The sequence below is a fragment of the Mesocricetus auratus genome, unplaced genomic scaffold (assembly GCF_017639785.1).
Source record: "Mesocricetus auratus isolate SY011 unplaced genomic scaffold, BCM_Maur_2.0 Super-Scaffold_100014, whole genome shotgun sequence".
Lineage (NCBI taxonomy): Eukaryota > Metazoa > Chordata > Mammalia > Rodentia > Cricetidae > Mesocricetus > Mesocricetus auratus.
The window spans coordinates 44113039-44129527 of NW_024429197.1; the positions used below are offsets into that span (position 1 = coordinate 44113039).

At 38.9% G+C, this 16489-nt stretch overlaps 1 protein-coding gene across 5 annotated transcripts in view; it reads left to right on the forward strand.

The window, feature by feature from the left end:
- Mysm1 (Myb like, SWIRM and MPN domains 1) overlaps positions 1-12946 on the forward strand; it is a 34837-nt gene extending 21891 nt beyond the window's left edge. Inside the window, exons 13-21 of one of the 5 annotated variants that reach the window (XM_005074304.4) lie at positions 3303-3357; positions 3671-3721; positions 4326-4400; positions 4848-5036; positions 6211-6343; positions 8253-8358; positions 8531-8588; positions 9552-9720; positions 12354-12946. In XM_005074304.4, coding sequence (XP_005074361.1) covers positions 3303-3357; positions 3671-3721; positions 4326-4400; positions 4848-5036; positions 6211-6343; positions 8253-8358; positions 8531-8588; positions 9552-9710 — 826 coding nt within the window. In that variant the 3' untranslated portion in view covers positions 9711-9720; positions 12354-12946. Of the gene's footprint in view, positions 1-3302; positions 3358-3670; positions 3722-4325; positions 4401-4847; positions 5037-6210; positions 6344-8252; positions 8359-8530; positions 8589-9551; positions 9721-12353 lie in introns of those variants that run through there. The other 4 variants (XM_013116498.3, XM_013116499.3, XM_040757152.1 and 1 more) reach the window with 4 other exon arrangements.
- Positions 12947-16489: the final 3543 nt, after the last annotated feature.

A 16489-nucleotide genomic window follows, 5' to 3' on the forward strand; every position in this document is an offset into this window, starting at 1 on the left:
AACTGTTGATCTCCTTTCAGTTGAAGAGTTGTATCTGCATACCAGCTCCTTCAGGTTAAGCCAAAATAAAACAGTAAAGCTACTTTGTCCAGACTTCCCGTTTTCTGTCAGATCTAGAAGAACGTGTAGCTCCTTCTAAGGGATTCTCCTGCTCTAATGTTTTTTCATACAGGAAAAAGTTTGGGTTTATATTATTGCATATATATATATATATATATATATATATATATATATATATATATATATAATTTAACTTTAACTTTTTACACAGATTCCACCTCCCTTCCCCTCCCCAGGGAGGGATTTTCAGAGTCTGTCATATAATAATGGGCAGGGCCTAGGTCCTCCTCCATGTGTCCAGGCTGAGAGAGCATCCCTCCATGTGGAATGGGCTCCCAGAGTCCATTTGTGTGCCAGGAATAAATACTGATCTACTCTCCAAGGTGTCAAGATCAGTCCCATGCTGGTCTCTCGGTCATCAGTCTGGGGTCCATGCGTTCCCCCTTGTTTAGGTCAGCTGCCTCTGTGGGTTTCGCCAGCCTGGTCTTCATTCTTTGCACATCAGTCCTCTTTGCAATTGGGTTCCAGGAGTTCAGTTCGATTTTTAGCTGTGGGTGTCTGCCCCTGCTTCTGTCAGCCACTGGAGAGAGTTCTAGGATGGCATATAAGATAGTCATTAATCTCTTAGCAGGGGAGGGCATTTAAGGTAGCCTTAATGCCAGTTAGTGTCTTTTATGTAGATTTGTGAAGATCTCACCAGTGCCAGATCTCTCCTCCAACTTATAATGGCTCCCTCTATTACGGTATCTCTCATCCTTTTCTCCTCTATTCTTACCCTGGCTCAACCTTCCTGCTCTCCTCTGCCCTCCTCTCCACTCCTCTTCTCCCCCTCTCTTTCTCCCATCTCTCTTCCCCCTCCCGCCATGCTCCCAATTTGCTCAGGAGATCCTGTCCCTTTCCCCTTCTTCGGGGGACCATGTATGTCTCTCTTAAGGTCCTCCATGTTTCCTAGCTTCTCTGGCGGTGGGATTATAAACTGGCAATCCCCTGATGCTCCATGTCTAAAATCCATATATGAGTGAGTACATACCATGTTTGTCTTTTTGTGGCTGGGTTACCTCACTCAGGATGGTTTTCTCTAATGCCATCCATTTTTGCCTGCGAATTTCCATTTTTTTTTTCCTGCTGAGTAGTACTCCATTGTGTAGATGTACCACATTTTCTCTATCCACTCTTCATTTGAGGGCCATCTAGATTGCTTCCAGGTTCTGGCTATTACAAATAATGCTGCTATAGTGAGAGTGGAGTGTTGAAGTCTCCCACTATAAGTGTGTGGGGTTTGATGTGTGATTTGAGTTGTAGTAATGTTTCTTTTATGAATGTGGGTGCCTTTATATTTGGGGCATATATGTTAAGAATTGAGACTTCTTCCTGATGGATTTTTCCTATGGTGAATATTAAATGACCTTCTTCATCTCTTTTGATTAATTTTAGTTTGAAGTCTATTTTGTTAGACAGTAGGATAGCTACACCTGCTTGCTTCTTATGTCCATTTGATTGGAAAGTCTTTTCCCAGCCCTTAACCTCGAAATAGTGTCTGTCTTTGAAATTGAGGTGTGTTTCTTGTATGCAGCAGAAGAATGGATTCTCTCTTCTTATCCATTCTGTTAGCCTGTGTCTTTTTATCAATGAGTTAAGACCATTGATTTTCAGGGATATCAATGACCATCAATTGTTGATTCTTGTTTGCTTTGGATCCGTTTTTGGTGGTGGTACTGTGTGTGATTTTTTTTTTTTTTACCCTATCTCTGACTCCTGGTAAAGTAAGATTATCTATTGCCCATGTTATTTTGAATGTAGTTAACTTCCTTGGGTTGGAGTTTTCCTTCTAGAACTTTCTGTAGGGCTGGATTTGGGGATACATATTATATAAATCTGGTTTTGTCATGGAATATCTTGTTTTCTCCATCGATAGTGATTGAGAGTTTTGCTGGGAATAGTAGTCTGGGCTGGCGTCTGTGGTCTCTTAGTGTTTGTAGAATATCTGTCCAGTACCTTCTGGCTTTCATAGTTTCCATGGAGAAGTCAGGTATAATTCTGATGGGTTTGCCTTTATATATTACTTGGCCTTTTTCCTTTGCTGCTCTTATTATTCATTTTTTTATTCTGTATGTTTGGTGTTTTGATTATTATGTGGCAAGGGGACTTTTTTTTTTTTTTTTTTTTTTGTCCAGTCTATTTGGTGTTCGGTAAGCTTCTTGTACTTTCAGAGGTATCTCCTTTAGGCTGGGAAAGTTTTCTGCACCATTGAACTAGGCTTTTTTGCTTCTTCTAAACCTATTATTATTATCACATCTGGTTTTTTCATGGTGTCCCATATTTCCTGGATATTTTGTGTTAAGGATTTGTTGGATTTAAGACTTTCTTTTGTCAATGAATCTATTTCCTCTAGTTTATCTTCAGTGCATGAGATTCTGTCCTCCATCTCTTGTATTCTGTTAGTTATGCTTGCATCTATAGTTCCTGATTGTTTATTCAGCTTTTCGATTTCCAGCATTACCTCAGTTTGTGTTTTCTTTATTGTCTCCATTACAGTTTTCAGGTCTTGAATTATTTGAATTGCTTCCTTCATCTGTTTGATTGGTTTTTCTTTGCTTTCTTTTAGAGATTTATTGATTTCTTGCATTTTTTTGGTTTTTTTTTCTATTTCTTTAAGGGATTTTCTCATATCCTCTTTGAGGACTTCTATCACTTTCATGAGGTTGTTTTGAAGGGCATTCTTTTCTGTTTCATCTGTGTTGGGATGTCCAGGTCTTGCTGGTGTAGAGTGTCTAGACTCAGGTGGTGTCACACTGGTTCTTCTGTTGTTGGCTGTGTTTCTATATTGCTGTCTTCCCATCCCTTCTTTCAGTGGGAGCTCGTGGCATCTCTTCCTCTCCTGGTGTGTTTGGGTCTAAGGATCTCTTCCAGTGCATTCAAGCAGGTCTAATACTCAGATGGGTCTCATGATGGGTGCAGGTGGGTCTGAGAAACTCTCAAGCACAGGTGGAGACCGGAGGGGACTCAAGCACTGGGGAGGGGCTGGACGGCACTGAAGGCTGAGATGTGGCGGGACTCAGGGTGATCCTTTCCGGTGGGGTGGGTCCTCTCTAGGTGCAGGGCATGCCCAGGGAGATGGAAGCAGGGAGATGTTGGGAGTTGAGGCCCAGAGTAGAACCCTGAATCACCTCAAGCACAGGGCAGGGACTGGAGGGGCCTCTATTGCTAATTTTTCAAATTAGTAATTTTCTTTTCTTTTTCAGCTCACTTGATCCCTTCCAACTGATACCTTGTAATTTTTTCAGTGAAGAAAAGCAGGTACTTGTTATCAATGAGTAGTCACCAATAATGCCCCATCTGACAGGAAACACTTACTCTTTACCTATGTGTGTGGGGCATGTGTATTGGACATGACAGGGTATAGTTAGGATTGGGTGAACAGTTCAGGCAGGAAATGAGAGGGAAGAGCAGTTTCCTGCTGGGCCTTTGAAGCTTAGTTGTTTTTAAGTCCATTTTGTACTAACTTTGACTAATGATGAGAAGTTGGTGGGTTGGGTAAGGAGAAAGGGGTGGATATTCCAACTGGGGAGAACAAAAGTCTCAGTTTTTATTCTGTCCTTTTCTGTTTCAGGAGCCATTTCAGGTGAAAGTAGCTTCAGAAGCGCTTTTAATAATGGATTTGGTAAGGGTAGCCTATTGTATCTTACTTAGTTATTCTGGTTTCTGTTCTTCTATTTCCTTAATTCATTTCTTGTAGACGTAAGACAAAGTGGAAGATTTATATTTCAGATTTTAACTGTTTTCTTTGTAAGGAATTAATTTCTTTTGAAGGAAGCCAGACAGGTGTATGTTTTCATATTTTAGAAAAGACAAATTTATGTGAATTTTGCAGATCATCTACCGTCATTAACCTCTTACCATTTTCTACCACCCCGTGTCTGCTGCATGGTAGATGACTGACCCTCCACCGCATTGAAATGCAGGGTCTCCCTGTGTGTACTCACTGCCTCCAGACCCTCTAACAGTTTGTGTGTGAGGGCGTTTCCTGCAAAAGGCTCTAAAGTGACTCACTCTGTGCCCTTTGAATGCAAATGATATGTTCTTTTAAGAGAACAGGTTTCGTCTTCTGCTGTGTGCTTCAGAGGTCCATAGGCAGCAGGAAGGGACTGAGCCCAGTGCCCGCTCCCTGCTGTCCGCCAGTGCCCTGCTGGGCCTCGCAGCACTCTTGTGTGATTCTTTGTTGATTGCCGTGTGGATTTGGCCTGAGTCTGTCCTCTCTCCTGTAGCATGCTCATGTGTCGATGGCAGAAGTGATTGGGCTATTAGGAGGAAGATACTCAGAGTCTGAGAAGACTCTTGAAGTAAGTCTTTTTTTTTCAAACATTTTAGTTACCAAGTCTTGCTGTCATATATTTTGGAATTCAGAAAGTATAATTGAAATACTGATTTTATCTGCATGTGTCAGAGTATACAAGTATAGAAATGTATTCAGAAGTGAGTTAGCATTGCATTAACTGGGCATCTGTTTACTCTTAAGAGGGAGAGGATCTGCCAGCCTTGGCTGCCCGCTACCATCCCCAGTGAAAAGCTACAACTAAGAGCAGTAATGTATTCTAGTGCTTGTGGGTAAATGCTGCCTGCCATACATAATTTGACTAAAATTACTTTCATATGTAATAGGAATTGTTGAAAATGTTTTTGGGTAGGTGTTAAGGAGTTCGTAGCCTATAGTCACACTTGGAGTTTATTTGACAAGTAATAGAATTGACAGGATTCCTCTGTAATCAGGTTTGTACAATCCTTTACAGGTCTGTGCAGCAGAACCATGTAACAGTCTGAGTACAGGACTGCAGTGTGAGATGGATCCTGTATCACAGACGCAGGCCTCAGAAACCTTGGCTCTTAGAGGCTACAGTGTTATTGGGTGGTACCATTCTCATCCTGCGTTTGATCCTAATCCATCTTTACGAGATATTGACACACAAGCCAAATACCAGGTGCGTTTATAGTGTTATGTGCCTACAATTTGTAAAGAATTATATATCCTCCTGTTTGTTTCTGTGAAATTAAACATCTGTCTTTTTTAGCTTTACACTAACATTCTTTACATCTGCAGTTCTGAAATAACTTGCTTTTTTCCCCAGTTACATCAGTAAGCATTTGGAAGGTCAGCAGTTGAGTATAGACAGGTTTTGGGTTTTTGTTTTTGATTTTTCTTTTTTCTTCTTTCTTTCTTTTCTTTTTTTTTTTTTTTTTTGTTTGTTTGTTTGTTTGTTTTGTTTAAGAGCCCTTAAAACCTGACAGGAAGTAGAACAAGACTCATTACAATTACAGTAGTTGAAAACGTTGATTTATCTCTTTGTAAAAACAAGTTGTATTTTTACTCACGGTTACATTTGATGTGTATTTTCTATGTTAATAGCTATTTGTAAGTTTTTGTCATGTTAATAAGAATTACAATCAAATGATTTGACATTACAATATGTAAACACAATTGTTTGTGGTATGTATTTTGTTTTGTTTGACGAAGACTCTTATTCTGTGGGCCCAGCCTGGCCTAGAACTTGTGCTAATTTTCCATTCTCCTGTCTCAGCCTCTTGAGTACTGAGATGAATGTGTATCACCACACCTAACTAATATATGTGGCATTTCTGTTGTCTTTTTCTTTAATTTTGTATGTATGTATGTTTGTGAGGAGAGGTGCACACTCCTATGTGTTTGCACATGAACCAGAGAAGAACATTGGGTGTCCTGTTCTGTCCCTTTCCATTTTATTCTGTTGCCATGGGATTTCTCACTGAAACTGTAGCTAGGCCAGGGTAGCCAGCTAGTACCCTCCTGTGCTGCCTTCCCATGCCCTTCCTCAGTACTAAGATTGCATGCTACAGGTGCAAATAACTCATTGCCACAGGCTTATTATGTGGGTTCTGGATAGGTGAAACCTGATCCTCCTGCTTGCGTACTTAGTATGCTCTCCCCAACCATGCTGTATGCATTTGTAAGGATCACTTCTGATGGAGGTAAACAGCTTGGGCCTGAAATGAGTATATAAGGCATTTCCTTCAGTTGCTGCTGTTTGGATAGGGCCCCTTTTTGTTTTCTTTTCTCCAATTAATTATCAATTACAACTTTGAGAGTTGAAATTAATTATACTTTTCTTTTCATTGCAGACTTACTTCTCTAGAGGAGGAGCAAAGTTCATTGGAATGATTGTTAGTCCATATAATCGAAGTAATCCTTTACCATATTCCCAGATTACCTGCTTGGTTATAAGTGAAGAAGTTAGCCCCGATGGTACCTACCGTAAGTTTCAGCAGTGATAGCTTCTTACTATCCCTATCCTCAAGTTAAAGAACTTATAATTGTGTAAAACTGTTTGATGAGAAAGTGTATCAGCTGAGGACTCATTACATGCCACCTAGCTAAACCACCCTGTTTCCTTTCATTCTAGTGTTACCATGGCCTTAGATAAAAGGATGAAATTGTGGAGAAACATTAGAGCAGGGCGTGTATCTGATGAGCACTGGAGACATTGTGTTGCACAGGCAGCGTACATGCTGAGCACTGTAAACATTGCATGCATAGAAGTGTGTATATACTGGGCACCAGAGACATAGTAGGACACAAAACACAGTTCTCAGAAAGATACTTTCATAAATGCAACCTTGCTTTCTCTGTTGTGGTATGCAAATAAAGAAGAAAAAAAAACACAACCCAGCTTTCCATTACCCCCTGGAGTATTAGGATTCCCAAAGACAGACAGACTTCAGATCTCCCAAATCCATCTGTCTCAAGAAAGAATTAGTTTGACATAGCCAACTATCCCAACTTGGGATGTGTGTCTTCTGTATGTCTCCTTGTGACTGTTCTGGTCATCTGTCTACATGGGAATTAATACAGCAGACTAAGAAAGGCAGGGAGGGGACTTTGTAAGCAAGTAGTTGGAGACTCAGATTTTTCTGGGTGTAATTCTGTGTGAACTACATTTGCAGTGGTCCCTTCTCTGTTGAATCATGAAATCTTTGGCACTACATACTGTAGTTTTCTATCTAGCTTCCAGCACGGAACCTGGCATAAAGTGGATTCTAAATGAATGTTTGCTTATTAATTAATTTCATCCTTCTTTGATGCCCTGTCATTGGTAAAATCTTCTCAGCATGGCTGACTATTAATTTATTTTTGTTTTAATAAATATGCAATACTTTTTCTGACTTATTGACCACTTTGACTTTTGAGACAATTTATTTACTGTTTTTGTATCCTTAGTAGCAACTAATGAGCACTGAATTTCTTTGAATGAATAATATCAGTAGTAGTTCATAAAGCCCTGCTGAGTACAGCATATAATACACATAATTCTTCAACTTAACTGTAATTTCTAAAAAGTTGTAACAGAAAGCATCATGATAAACTTGTCTTCACTTTAAGTCATTTCTCAGTTGTATGGATTTTGGTCATGAGCCTCTATTCCAATCAAATCTAATACAATTAGTTGATACTGGGTACATGTTACTGTTCTCATTTTAATTCATTAGAATTTAATAATTTAAAATTTATGTAATTCTTTTCTGGCCAAAATGAAGTAATAAAGGACTTTTTTGAAGCAACCAAAACACTAGGTAAAATATACAAAATAGTAGTATTTTATTTACGATATAACTTAGGATCTGAAGGAAGATGGTTGCTCAAAGATGGGAAACAAATCAGTTAAGCCCAATTTGCTATACCAGGAAGAGAGAAACCAGGTCCTGGCAAACTTGAGTGAAGGTGATGGACCTGAGGCAACTAAGTTACCAGAGAACAGTCTGCCATATTATTTCAAAGTGAACTCCAGAGACTGTAGAAGATACCCCCTCAAGTAGTTAGCAAAGTGTAGACAACACGTGTTTGTGAAGAAGCTAGCAGAGCCAGGAGACAGCCCCTGGGAAGAACTGCGTGCTGAACGCCTGGTAGATCTCCCAGCTTTTCTCAAGAGTGCCGCCTGCCGATGCAGCGTTGCCATGGGCTTGCTGGCTTGTGTCCTAGGAAAGTACCATGCCCTGTTTGCGGAGAACAGACCAGTTTGTTTCTGATACTGCCCTCTTCAGCCTACAAGATCTCTTCAATGATAAGTGAGGTGCCATCCTGCCTTTCACGGTGCTTTTCATAGAACTGTCAGAAAAGGAGATTGGAGAAATAGTTGATGAAAATGTCCTTCTTTACACTTCTCTAGGTTTACCTTACAAATTTGAAGTACAACAGATGTTAGAAGAACCTCAGTGGGAATTAGTATTTGAAAAGACAAGATGGATAATTGAAAAATACAGGTTTTCTCATAGGTATGTTTTGTGGTTTTGTGATGGCCCCAAATTTGCAGTCTTTCTCATCAAATTGAATCAGAGAAAGCAAAGCCTGGATTAAATATAGAATCCTAATGTCTGGCATCAATGACATTTTATTATACAACCAGTTGGGTATTTGTGTCATCGGCTTCTAAATTTCTTCCTACAGCAGTATCCCCATGGATAGAATCTTTCGCCGGGATTCAGACCTAACTTGTTTGCAGAAAGTAAGCTGCCTTCATTTTTAATTGGTTTTATTATTCAGATTCCAAAGCTAGTGTTCTTGGTGTGTTTTCTGCTGCTCTGTGAATACATTTTCTGTTTCCTTTATTGATTTACTTTGTAAAATTAATGTGTTCTATTGGCTAAGCTTATATGTAAAAATACTATTTTAGAATGCATTTACTGATATATTTCTTTGCAGGTTACCATTGTGTACAATAAAGAACCTTTGATCTTTAAAATTCATGAGTACCATGTTTCCCTTTTAATCATAACATTTGACCATTTTAAAAAATATGTAGTATAAGTCTAATTTAAGTTTAAGTAGTCATTTTTGCTCTAACATTGTACTTAGAAAGTAACGGTTTAAACACCCCCCCCCCACACACACACACACAGACACACATACACTTCTGGTTAAGATGAATAGAGTGTTTTAGTCATTTCTGAATATTCTGAAAAGTACACATACTAAGTTCTTTTTGCTACATTTTCCTATATACTATTGAAAGACTATTGTGTGCATCTCTAAGAAAACTGGCAATGACTATATACTTAGTTCTTTTTTTTGTCCCCCTGTCTGTCTCTCTTATTTGTGTGGTTTGGGGACTGGGATTCAATTTGAGTCACCAGGCACTGTGCTTCATCCATAGACCCACAGTTCTATGTGCCTCTTTGTTCTTGTTGTTTGTTTTTAAGTCGTTAGAGATGGCTCTGTAAATGTAACTCCTAAAGGGAGCAACAACCATGGATTTGTCCGAAGTAGAGAGCGTTGCTTGCACATGTGTGTTTCCTGTGGAATTGTAAAGGAGCTAACTTAACCTTCAATAGTGATTCCAGTGGTGAAGGCTAAGATTGTTGAGAAGGAACAGTGTTTCTCATTTGAGTATTACTGAGGTTTGAAAAGAAATTGTGACAGTTATGCAAACCCTCTTAATACTTAAATATAAATTTTTCCTTTCTACTAGCTTTTGGAGTGTCTAAGGAAAACACTAAGCAAAATAGCCAATTGCTTCATCGCTGAGGAATTCTTGACTCAAATAGAAAATTTGTTCCTTTCCGATTACAAAAGCAAGGAAGAAAATGGACTGGCCGAAGAAAACAGTACAAAGGAGTTGTTCATGTAATTATTTAAAAGTAAGACATTCTGTTCTAATCTTGGCATGCTGCTGTAAATAGAGAATTTAAAGAAATATAACGAGTAATTTTTTTCTTTTAAAGCATAAAATCCTAATCTTTTCCGCATACTAATGTGAAAAGGAAGAGAGAGAGGCTCGTTCTCATGCAGTGGTAATCAAGAGTGCCGGTCTGTATTAAGCAGCACAGTAGACTATGAAAGGTTGAACAGTGGTCGGCCTTACTGTATATCCAGCTTAATCAGTACACTGTCTAAGTCTTACTTCTGAAGTAGTCTTTTCTTTTTCATTTTGGCGTCTCATCTCACTAGAAAGACTTATTTTCTTTCCATATGTTCTGGTAGTGATATAAATATATATAGTTATATAAATTAACTCATTTTATATATGTATATACATATATATGTATATACATATATAAAATGAGTTAATAGGTTGAGAAGTACTGACTAAGATATCTAACACCATGCTGTCAAGTGCCAACATGGGCAAAAGGAGAGTATCCTTAAACATCCAGACAAGAAAACAAAGGGGAGAATAACCAGTTTTCAGTCCCATGTATTTGCTTCAATTTTAGTGTGTAACTCTGTACAACTAGTCAGCATTCTCAGTGATTTCAGTATTTTAGATGGATTTCACAAGTGAAATAGCTCTGCCTGATTACAGTAGTGTGAAAAATGTCATTGAACTGGACCTGGTAATGTAACCCTCCACCTAGCTTTTTTCACTACTGTCAGGGGAAAGAGACAACAATAAAACTAAAATCAGATGTTGAAGTTTTAGAAACAAAGAGATACTGTGTAGTATCTTACATATTTAACCCAGTTTGTACCTCCTGAATAAGAAACGAAAACTAATAAGCTTTTCCATGGAAAGGATCAGTTAGTGACTTTCTGTTAGCTGGAGACCTGGTGTTTGCCCATCATCAAGGCCTTCTTAATGCTAACAGTTTTGTTACCTTGAAACTGAGTTCAAGTTTAGAATTTTCCTTTTCTGTCGTTTTCTTTTTGTTTTTTTAGGTATATTTATTATGTATATAGTGTTCTGTCTGCATACCAAAAGGGGGCACTAGATCTCATTATTGAGTGTTATGAGTTACCATGGAGTTGCTGGGAATTGAACTCAGGACCTTGGTAGAACAGCCGGTGCTCTTAACATCTGAGCCATCTCTCCAGCCCTCCTTTTCTGTTGTTGTTGCAGTTGTAACCAGAAAAAGAGGGCAGCACTGGCTGGAGTTGCCTCAAAGTCTAAAGTGGCCTGAATCTGATTTGAAGAAACAGAGTTTGCTGTCTCTACGCTAAGGTCCCAGTGTACAACTCGGGCTAATCTAACCTTCCAGTCTTATTCCAGCTCTGATTTTACCTGGTTTTTTTTTTGTTTGTTTGTTTGTTTGTTTGTTTTTTTTAGGTTGCTTCTTTGGAACTTCATTTTAAGATTGTACAGTTCACAAATTAATGTGTACTTTTAAAAGAAAACTAGTAGTTTTTCCATTTCCCTGTGTACATTTCGTACAATTGTAAAATTCCCTTGAAGTCTGGAAGTATAAGAACTCCAAAGCAAAAAAATCAGGAATCCTGAGCTCTCAAGCTAATTTGTGTCCACTTTGGTATATGACCTTGATCTAGTCACATGTCTAAAATGTAGGCTCTTCAGTTGAAATTCAGAGAGCTGAATACTGTAGCTCTGTCTCTTCAGCACAGAAGACTACTAAAGTCAATAGCATTCATTCTTTGTGTTTTCTTCCTCCTCACCTGTCTTCATAGGCGTTGGAACAGGCCGAGAAGTGGACGCTGATTACCTTTCTTGATGGGTGTTTCCCTAGAATGTTGCTGAGTTGCCAAAACTTCTTTGTCAAATTTGGGTTTTTCGCATGCCCATGCTTAATCATATTCACTATCCTGGGCTACCTTGTAAGGACTTAAAAGATGGCAGCAGTCAGAGTGCAGGGCCTTGAGAACACAAGTTTTGTTTTTGGTTTTTTATTACAATTACTTTTTAATTTATTAATTTTTAATTTCATGTGCACTCATTTTCCTACATGTATGTCTGTGTGAATGTGTCAGATCACCCGTAACTGGAGTTACAGGCAGTTATAAACTGCTATATGGGTGCTGGGAGTTGAACCCATGTCCTCTGGAAGAGCAGCCAGTGCTCATAACCACTGAGCCATCTCTCCAGCTCAAGAACACAAGTTTTTAAGCAACTACTGAAAGTCTATTTTTCTGACTATACATTTATAATGTATCTTATGAAATATTTTTAAATACAAAGAAGTATGTACAAAGTGTGGATATCTCAAACCTACTGTTCAGAGAATGCTTCACACAAGAATCTTTTACCATTGTGTTTTGGGAGTTTTGTTTGTTTTTGTTTTTTGTCTTTTTGTTCTTTTGTTTTTGGTTGTTTTTCAAGACAGGGTTTCTCTGTGTAGCCCTGGTATCCTGGAACTCACTATGTAGACCAGGGTGACCTTGTACTGGGTCAAGCCTTCCTAGTACTGGGATTAAAGGCATGCACTACCATACCTGGCTTTCTTTACCAGTTTTTAACAGCACAAATTTAGAACATTCAGATTTATCATTTGTCTCCTGTTGCTTCTTATCTGTTCTCCATGCTGCTTTTCTTTCGTCATAGTGTCTACGTGCTTTGGCAACTGCAGATGGCCCCAATGCTGACCTTGCCAACCTTGGCTTAGAGCCAAGGCCTTAAAGAAGCACAGATGAGTCTGGAACCAAGGGGCAGGCTCCTAAAGAACAGTGTTTGCAGAAGTGGAGGACCGCAGACACCTGAGACCCGTCAGCCCTGTCCTTTTGGAGGACATAACTGTAAAATAATGATCTTAAATTTGTTTCTTGTTCTGACTTGGGTAAGTTAAACTAATAATAGCACTTCTCCTTCAAAAATAAAACTCAAGAAAACAAAATCAGTGAAACAAGACCAGCAAGGTAAAATTCCTTGGCCATCATTTACCCTCGAACCCTTCTTCTCCAGTCCTTTTTAGTGGCCTGAAGCTCCCATTTCTAGAGTTGGTTTGACCCTGTGCCCACAGCTCATGAGGTTTTTAGGCCCCAAGCACTTTGGCCCACTTGGGCCCCTTCCATACAAAATTTAAATGTATGTTTAATAATTGTGTTTGTATAAAATGACAGTATTCATATTTTGGATTAAAATATTCCTTTAATCTAAAACTTGGATTATTTTTACTAATAAAATTAAGTAAAATGCTAGTTACGTGCCCTGGGAGTCTGAGACACTGTACCCAATGGATGGTCTGCCCTGCAGTTAGTGTTCTCTGTCCCCTTCCCACCACCTCTAGGTTATCTGTTGTCACTCTACCCTGTACCACTGCGGTTCCCATGGTCACAGCCTATACATCTGAACTTCATTCTTTCCTGTCCTACCAGAACTCAGGGTATTGCTTAGCACCATTCATTTTTGGGAGAGAGACAGAGACTGGGGGGGGGGGGCGGGGGTTGGGGGAAGTAGTTAGAAGTCCGCAGACAGATGTTTTTATTTGGGTTCCTACTTTCACAGCTTGTGTCACACCTCCCTTTTATTCATTCAACCTCACAGCTCATAGGTTTATACCTGTATATCACTTTATATAGGCATAAGGTGAAAGTGATAAACAGACCCATTGAGATTTCCCTGCCGTGGTTTGGTACTGGCCCAGGCTTCTCCACAGAATGTTCCTCCTCCCATGCTGAGGGGTGGGTGAGGTCTGTGGCATGCAGGACTGCAAGCATTCAGCCTCTTCAGTTCTCAGGACAAAGAAAACAGCACCCTCAGCATGCCAGCCCAAGCTGTCCTGCTTTTTAGATTACCTTTCCCATATATATTTCTGGGTTTGAGTGTGATGGGGAAGCTGATAGAACCAGGATGTCCAAGAGAGTTGTTCCGTTCTGTGCCAGCAGAAGCCACCTAGTTGACCTCCTGCTTGTACCACAGACTTGTAAGTCACCAGCAGACACCCATATGGGTTTCTTGTCAGTAGTAGAGCTGGTCACCCAAATTCTCTCTTTTCTTGTCTTTACCACCAAGACACTTCATCTGGTGGGTATCACAGGGTGTGGCATGAAGGAAGAGTACGTTCACAGAAGCACAAAGAAAAGCACACATTTTGGTAAACATGCACTCTATCAGCATTAACAAATTTAACAAAGAAATGTGATCTGCATCTCTACTTTCTTATTCTTTAACAATGCTCTTATGACTTAACATATTTTGTAGTATGCCCAAAAAGATGAGAAAAATGTGCTGTACTTAGATTATTATTTCCTGCCCTTTTCTGAGAACATTTTATATGCGCTTTTGTTTCCTGTAATTTTGCTTTCTGGTATTTCTTCTAAGGTACCTCATTTCCTTATTGCCCCCACTAAATCACAAGAAAATAAAAGCATCCTAGAGAAATTTTAAGGGTTTTAAGGGAAACTAAACTCTAAAGGTTAAATTAACTCACAGCACCCTGGTGACTTTTATTTTCTTTCTTTGGTGTTTCTGTTATATACTCTGTTATGTTTCGGTTATATACTCATGAGTCCCAGGGAAAAGGCCTGGTTTGTTTTCTCTGAGGTTTCCCAGTATCTTTCTAGGAATTCACAGTTCAAATTCCTGTTTCATATATTATCATAAAATTGCACCCTGTATGGTGGCGCACACCTTTAATCCCAGAACTCCAAAACTGAGGTAGATGGATCTCTGAGTTTGAGGCCAGCTTGGTCTACAGAGTGAGTTCCAAGAACAGGACTACAAAGTAAGCCCCTATCTTTAAAACAAAACAAAATGAAGAGAAAAATGCCTGCATTAGCATATGAGTTCTAAAATTGTAGTTAGATTTTAGCATGCTTTGTGTGGATAAGTCATCTGCCTTTAAAAGTGTAGATTAGAATTGACTTGCACAGTTATGTTGTATATAAGATATTGTATGACAGTTTATTAACTTGTTGCTGATTTCCTACAGTATTAGCAGGTTTTTTTGTGAATTTTTTCACTAGTTTGCATTTTCAGTGTTCTATACCAATATGATGATGTAAAACTATTTTGTATATTTAGATGTTATGCTACATTGTATATATTTATATTAAGAATATTGTAAATATCAGTGTTTGTAGAATTATGAAAGGTTTTCTTCAAAATATAAATTCATCTTGTAACATATTAAAAATACCCAATTTTAAGCTTTGACATATTACCTTACAATGAAAACTAAGGAGAAACATGCTACCAAGTCAATGTAAGTAAAAATTTGAAAATAAAACAGGTGGGTTTTGGTGTCTTAGTAAATTGTTAGCAATATATATATTGAATTACAAAAAGAAGGTATTGTCTTAGTTACCTTTCCATTGCTGTGACAAAAAACCATGACCAAGGCAACTTACAAAAGACAGCATTTAATTTGGGGTTCACACTACTAGAGTGTTCTAGAAGGACCTTGACCATCATGTTAGGGAGTATGGAAGCAGGCCTGGCATTGGAGGCTGAGAGCTGAGAACTTAGATATTTTTATCCACAAAGAGAAGACAGAGAGAGAGCTAACTGGGAATGGCACAGGCTTTGGAAACCTCAAAGCCTGCTCCTCAGTGTCACTTCCTCCAACAAAGTCACATCTAAGCCTTCCCAGACAGTTCCACCAATGGAGATGAGGTATTCAATTATATGAACCTGTGGGGGCCATTCAAGAACATTGAAACACCACAGCCACATAGTTCATCCAGGGTTTGTTGAGTATCTCCTACACTGTGCACAGCCAGAGACAAAGTTCAGTAAATCTCACCTTCTTTCTGTGAGAACCCGGTCACCTGATTAACGGGAAAATATAAAGCAAATTGCAATTGGTTATAAAACACCTAGATAAGTTCCAGGTAGAGGGTGGTGGTGAGAAGTCTCAGGACCGGGAGTGTGAGATCAGTGCCTTTGGTAGAAATATCTGGCAGGATTTGATTATGTGATCTTTAGGAAAAGATAGTGCAGATAGAAGTGGCCTTAGCATAGCTGTGGAGGTAACAAAACCTTAAAATATTTTGATCAAAGAGTAGCGCATATGAAGATGGCAATTATGAAAGAGACATGCAACTTTGAAGTTACAGAAGATTAGAAGCCAGTGAGAGAGTAGGAAAAGGCATCTGATGATAACATGAACTCTGTTCCCAAGAGCCACATAGTGGAAAGACCATCTGCAGGCTGCCCTCTGACCTCCATACCCTATACCATGTCAACTGCTGATACACATGCACACAAAATACCTTTGAAAATGTTTTGAGTAAGTAGAAAGCGAAAATCTCATCTTAAAAATCAAGATAGTGGTTTAACTGATTTTAAACTTTCCAGTTTTTTCCTCCTAGCATGTAAGAAATTATACATTTTATATAAGGAAAGATAATAGATTTAATTTCTAAATTATCATTAAAAACACCAGCTTGGGATGAAACTCAGTGGTAGCTTGCAAGGAATGTGAGATCCTGTAAGATCTGTCCTTTCTTTATGTAGGAGCCTGGCATTCCATGCTGTCATTTGTCCTCTGGATCTGGTAGTGTACAATACAGAATCCGATAGTCCCCATGTCTGCTACACCTGTGTAGTAGGTTAAACTATGTTGTTTAACCTCCTATGACTACTTGCTAGAGAAGTTTCTAGTAGTGCTAGGCTGAGACCTACATCCATTTAAAATTTTTTAGTATCTTGGAGGAATTTTTATCTTTTATAGTAATTTAAAGTCAAGTAAGTGCCCAAGTGAAGTAATGATTTATTTACAAGATATAATGAAATTCTGA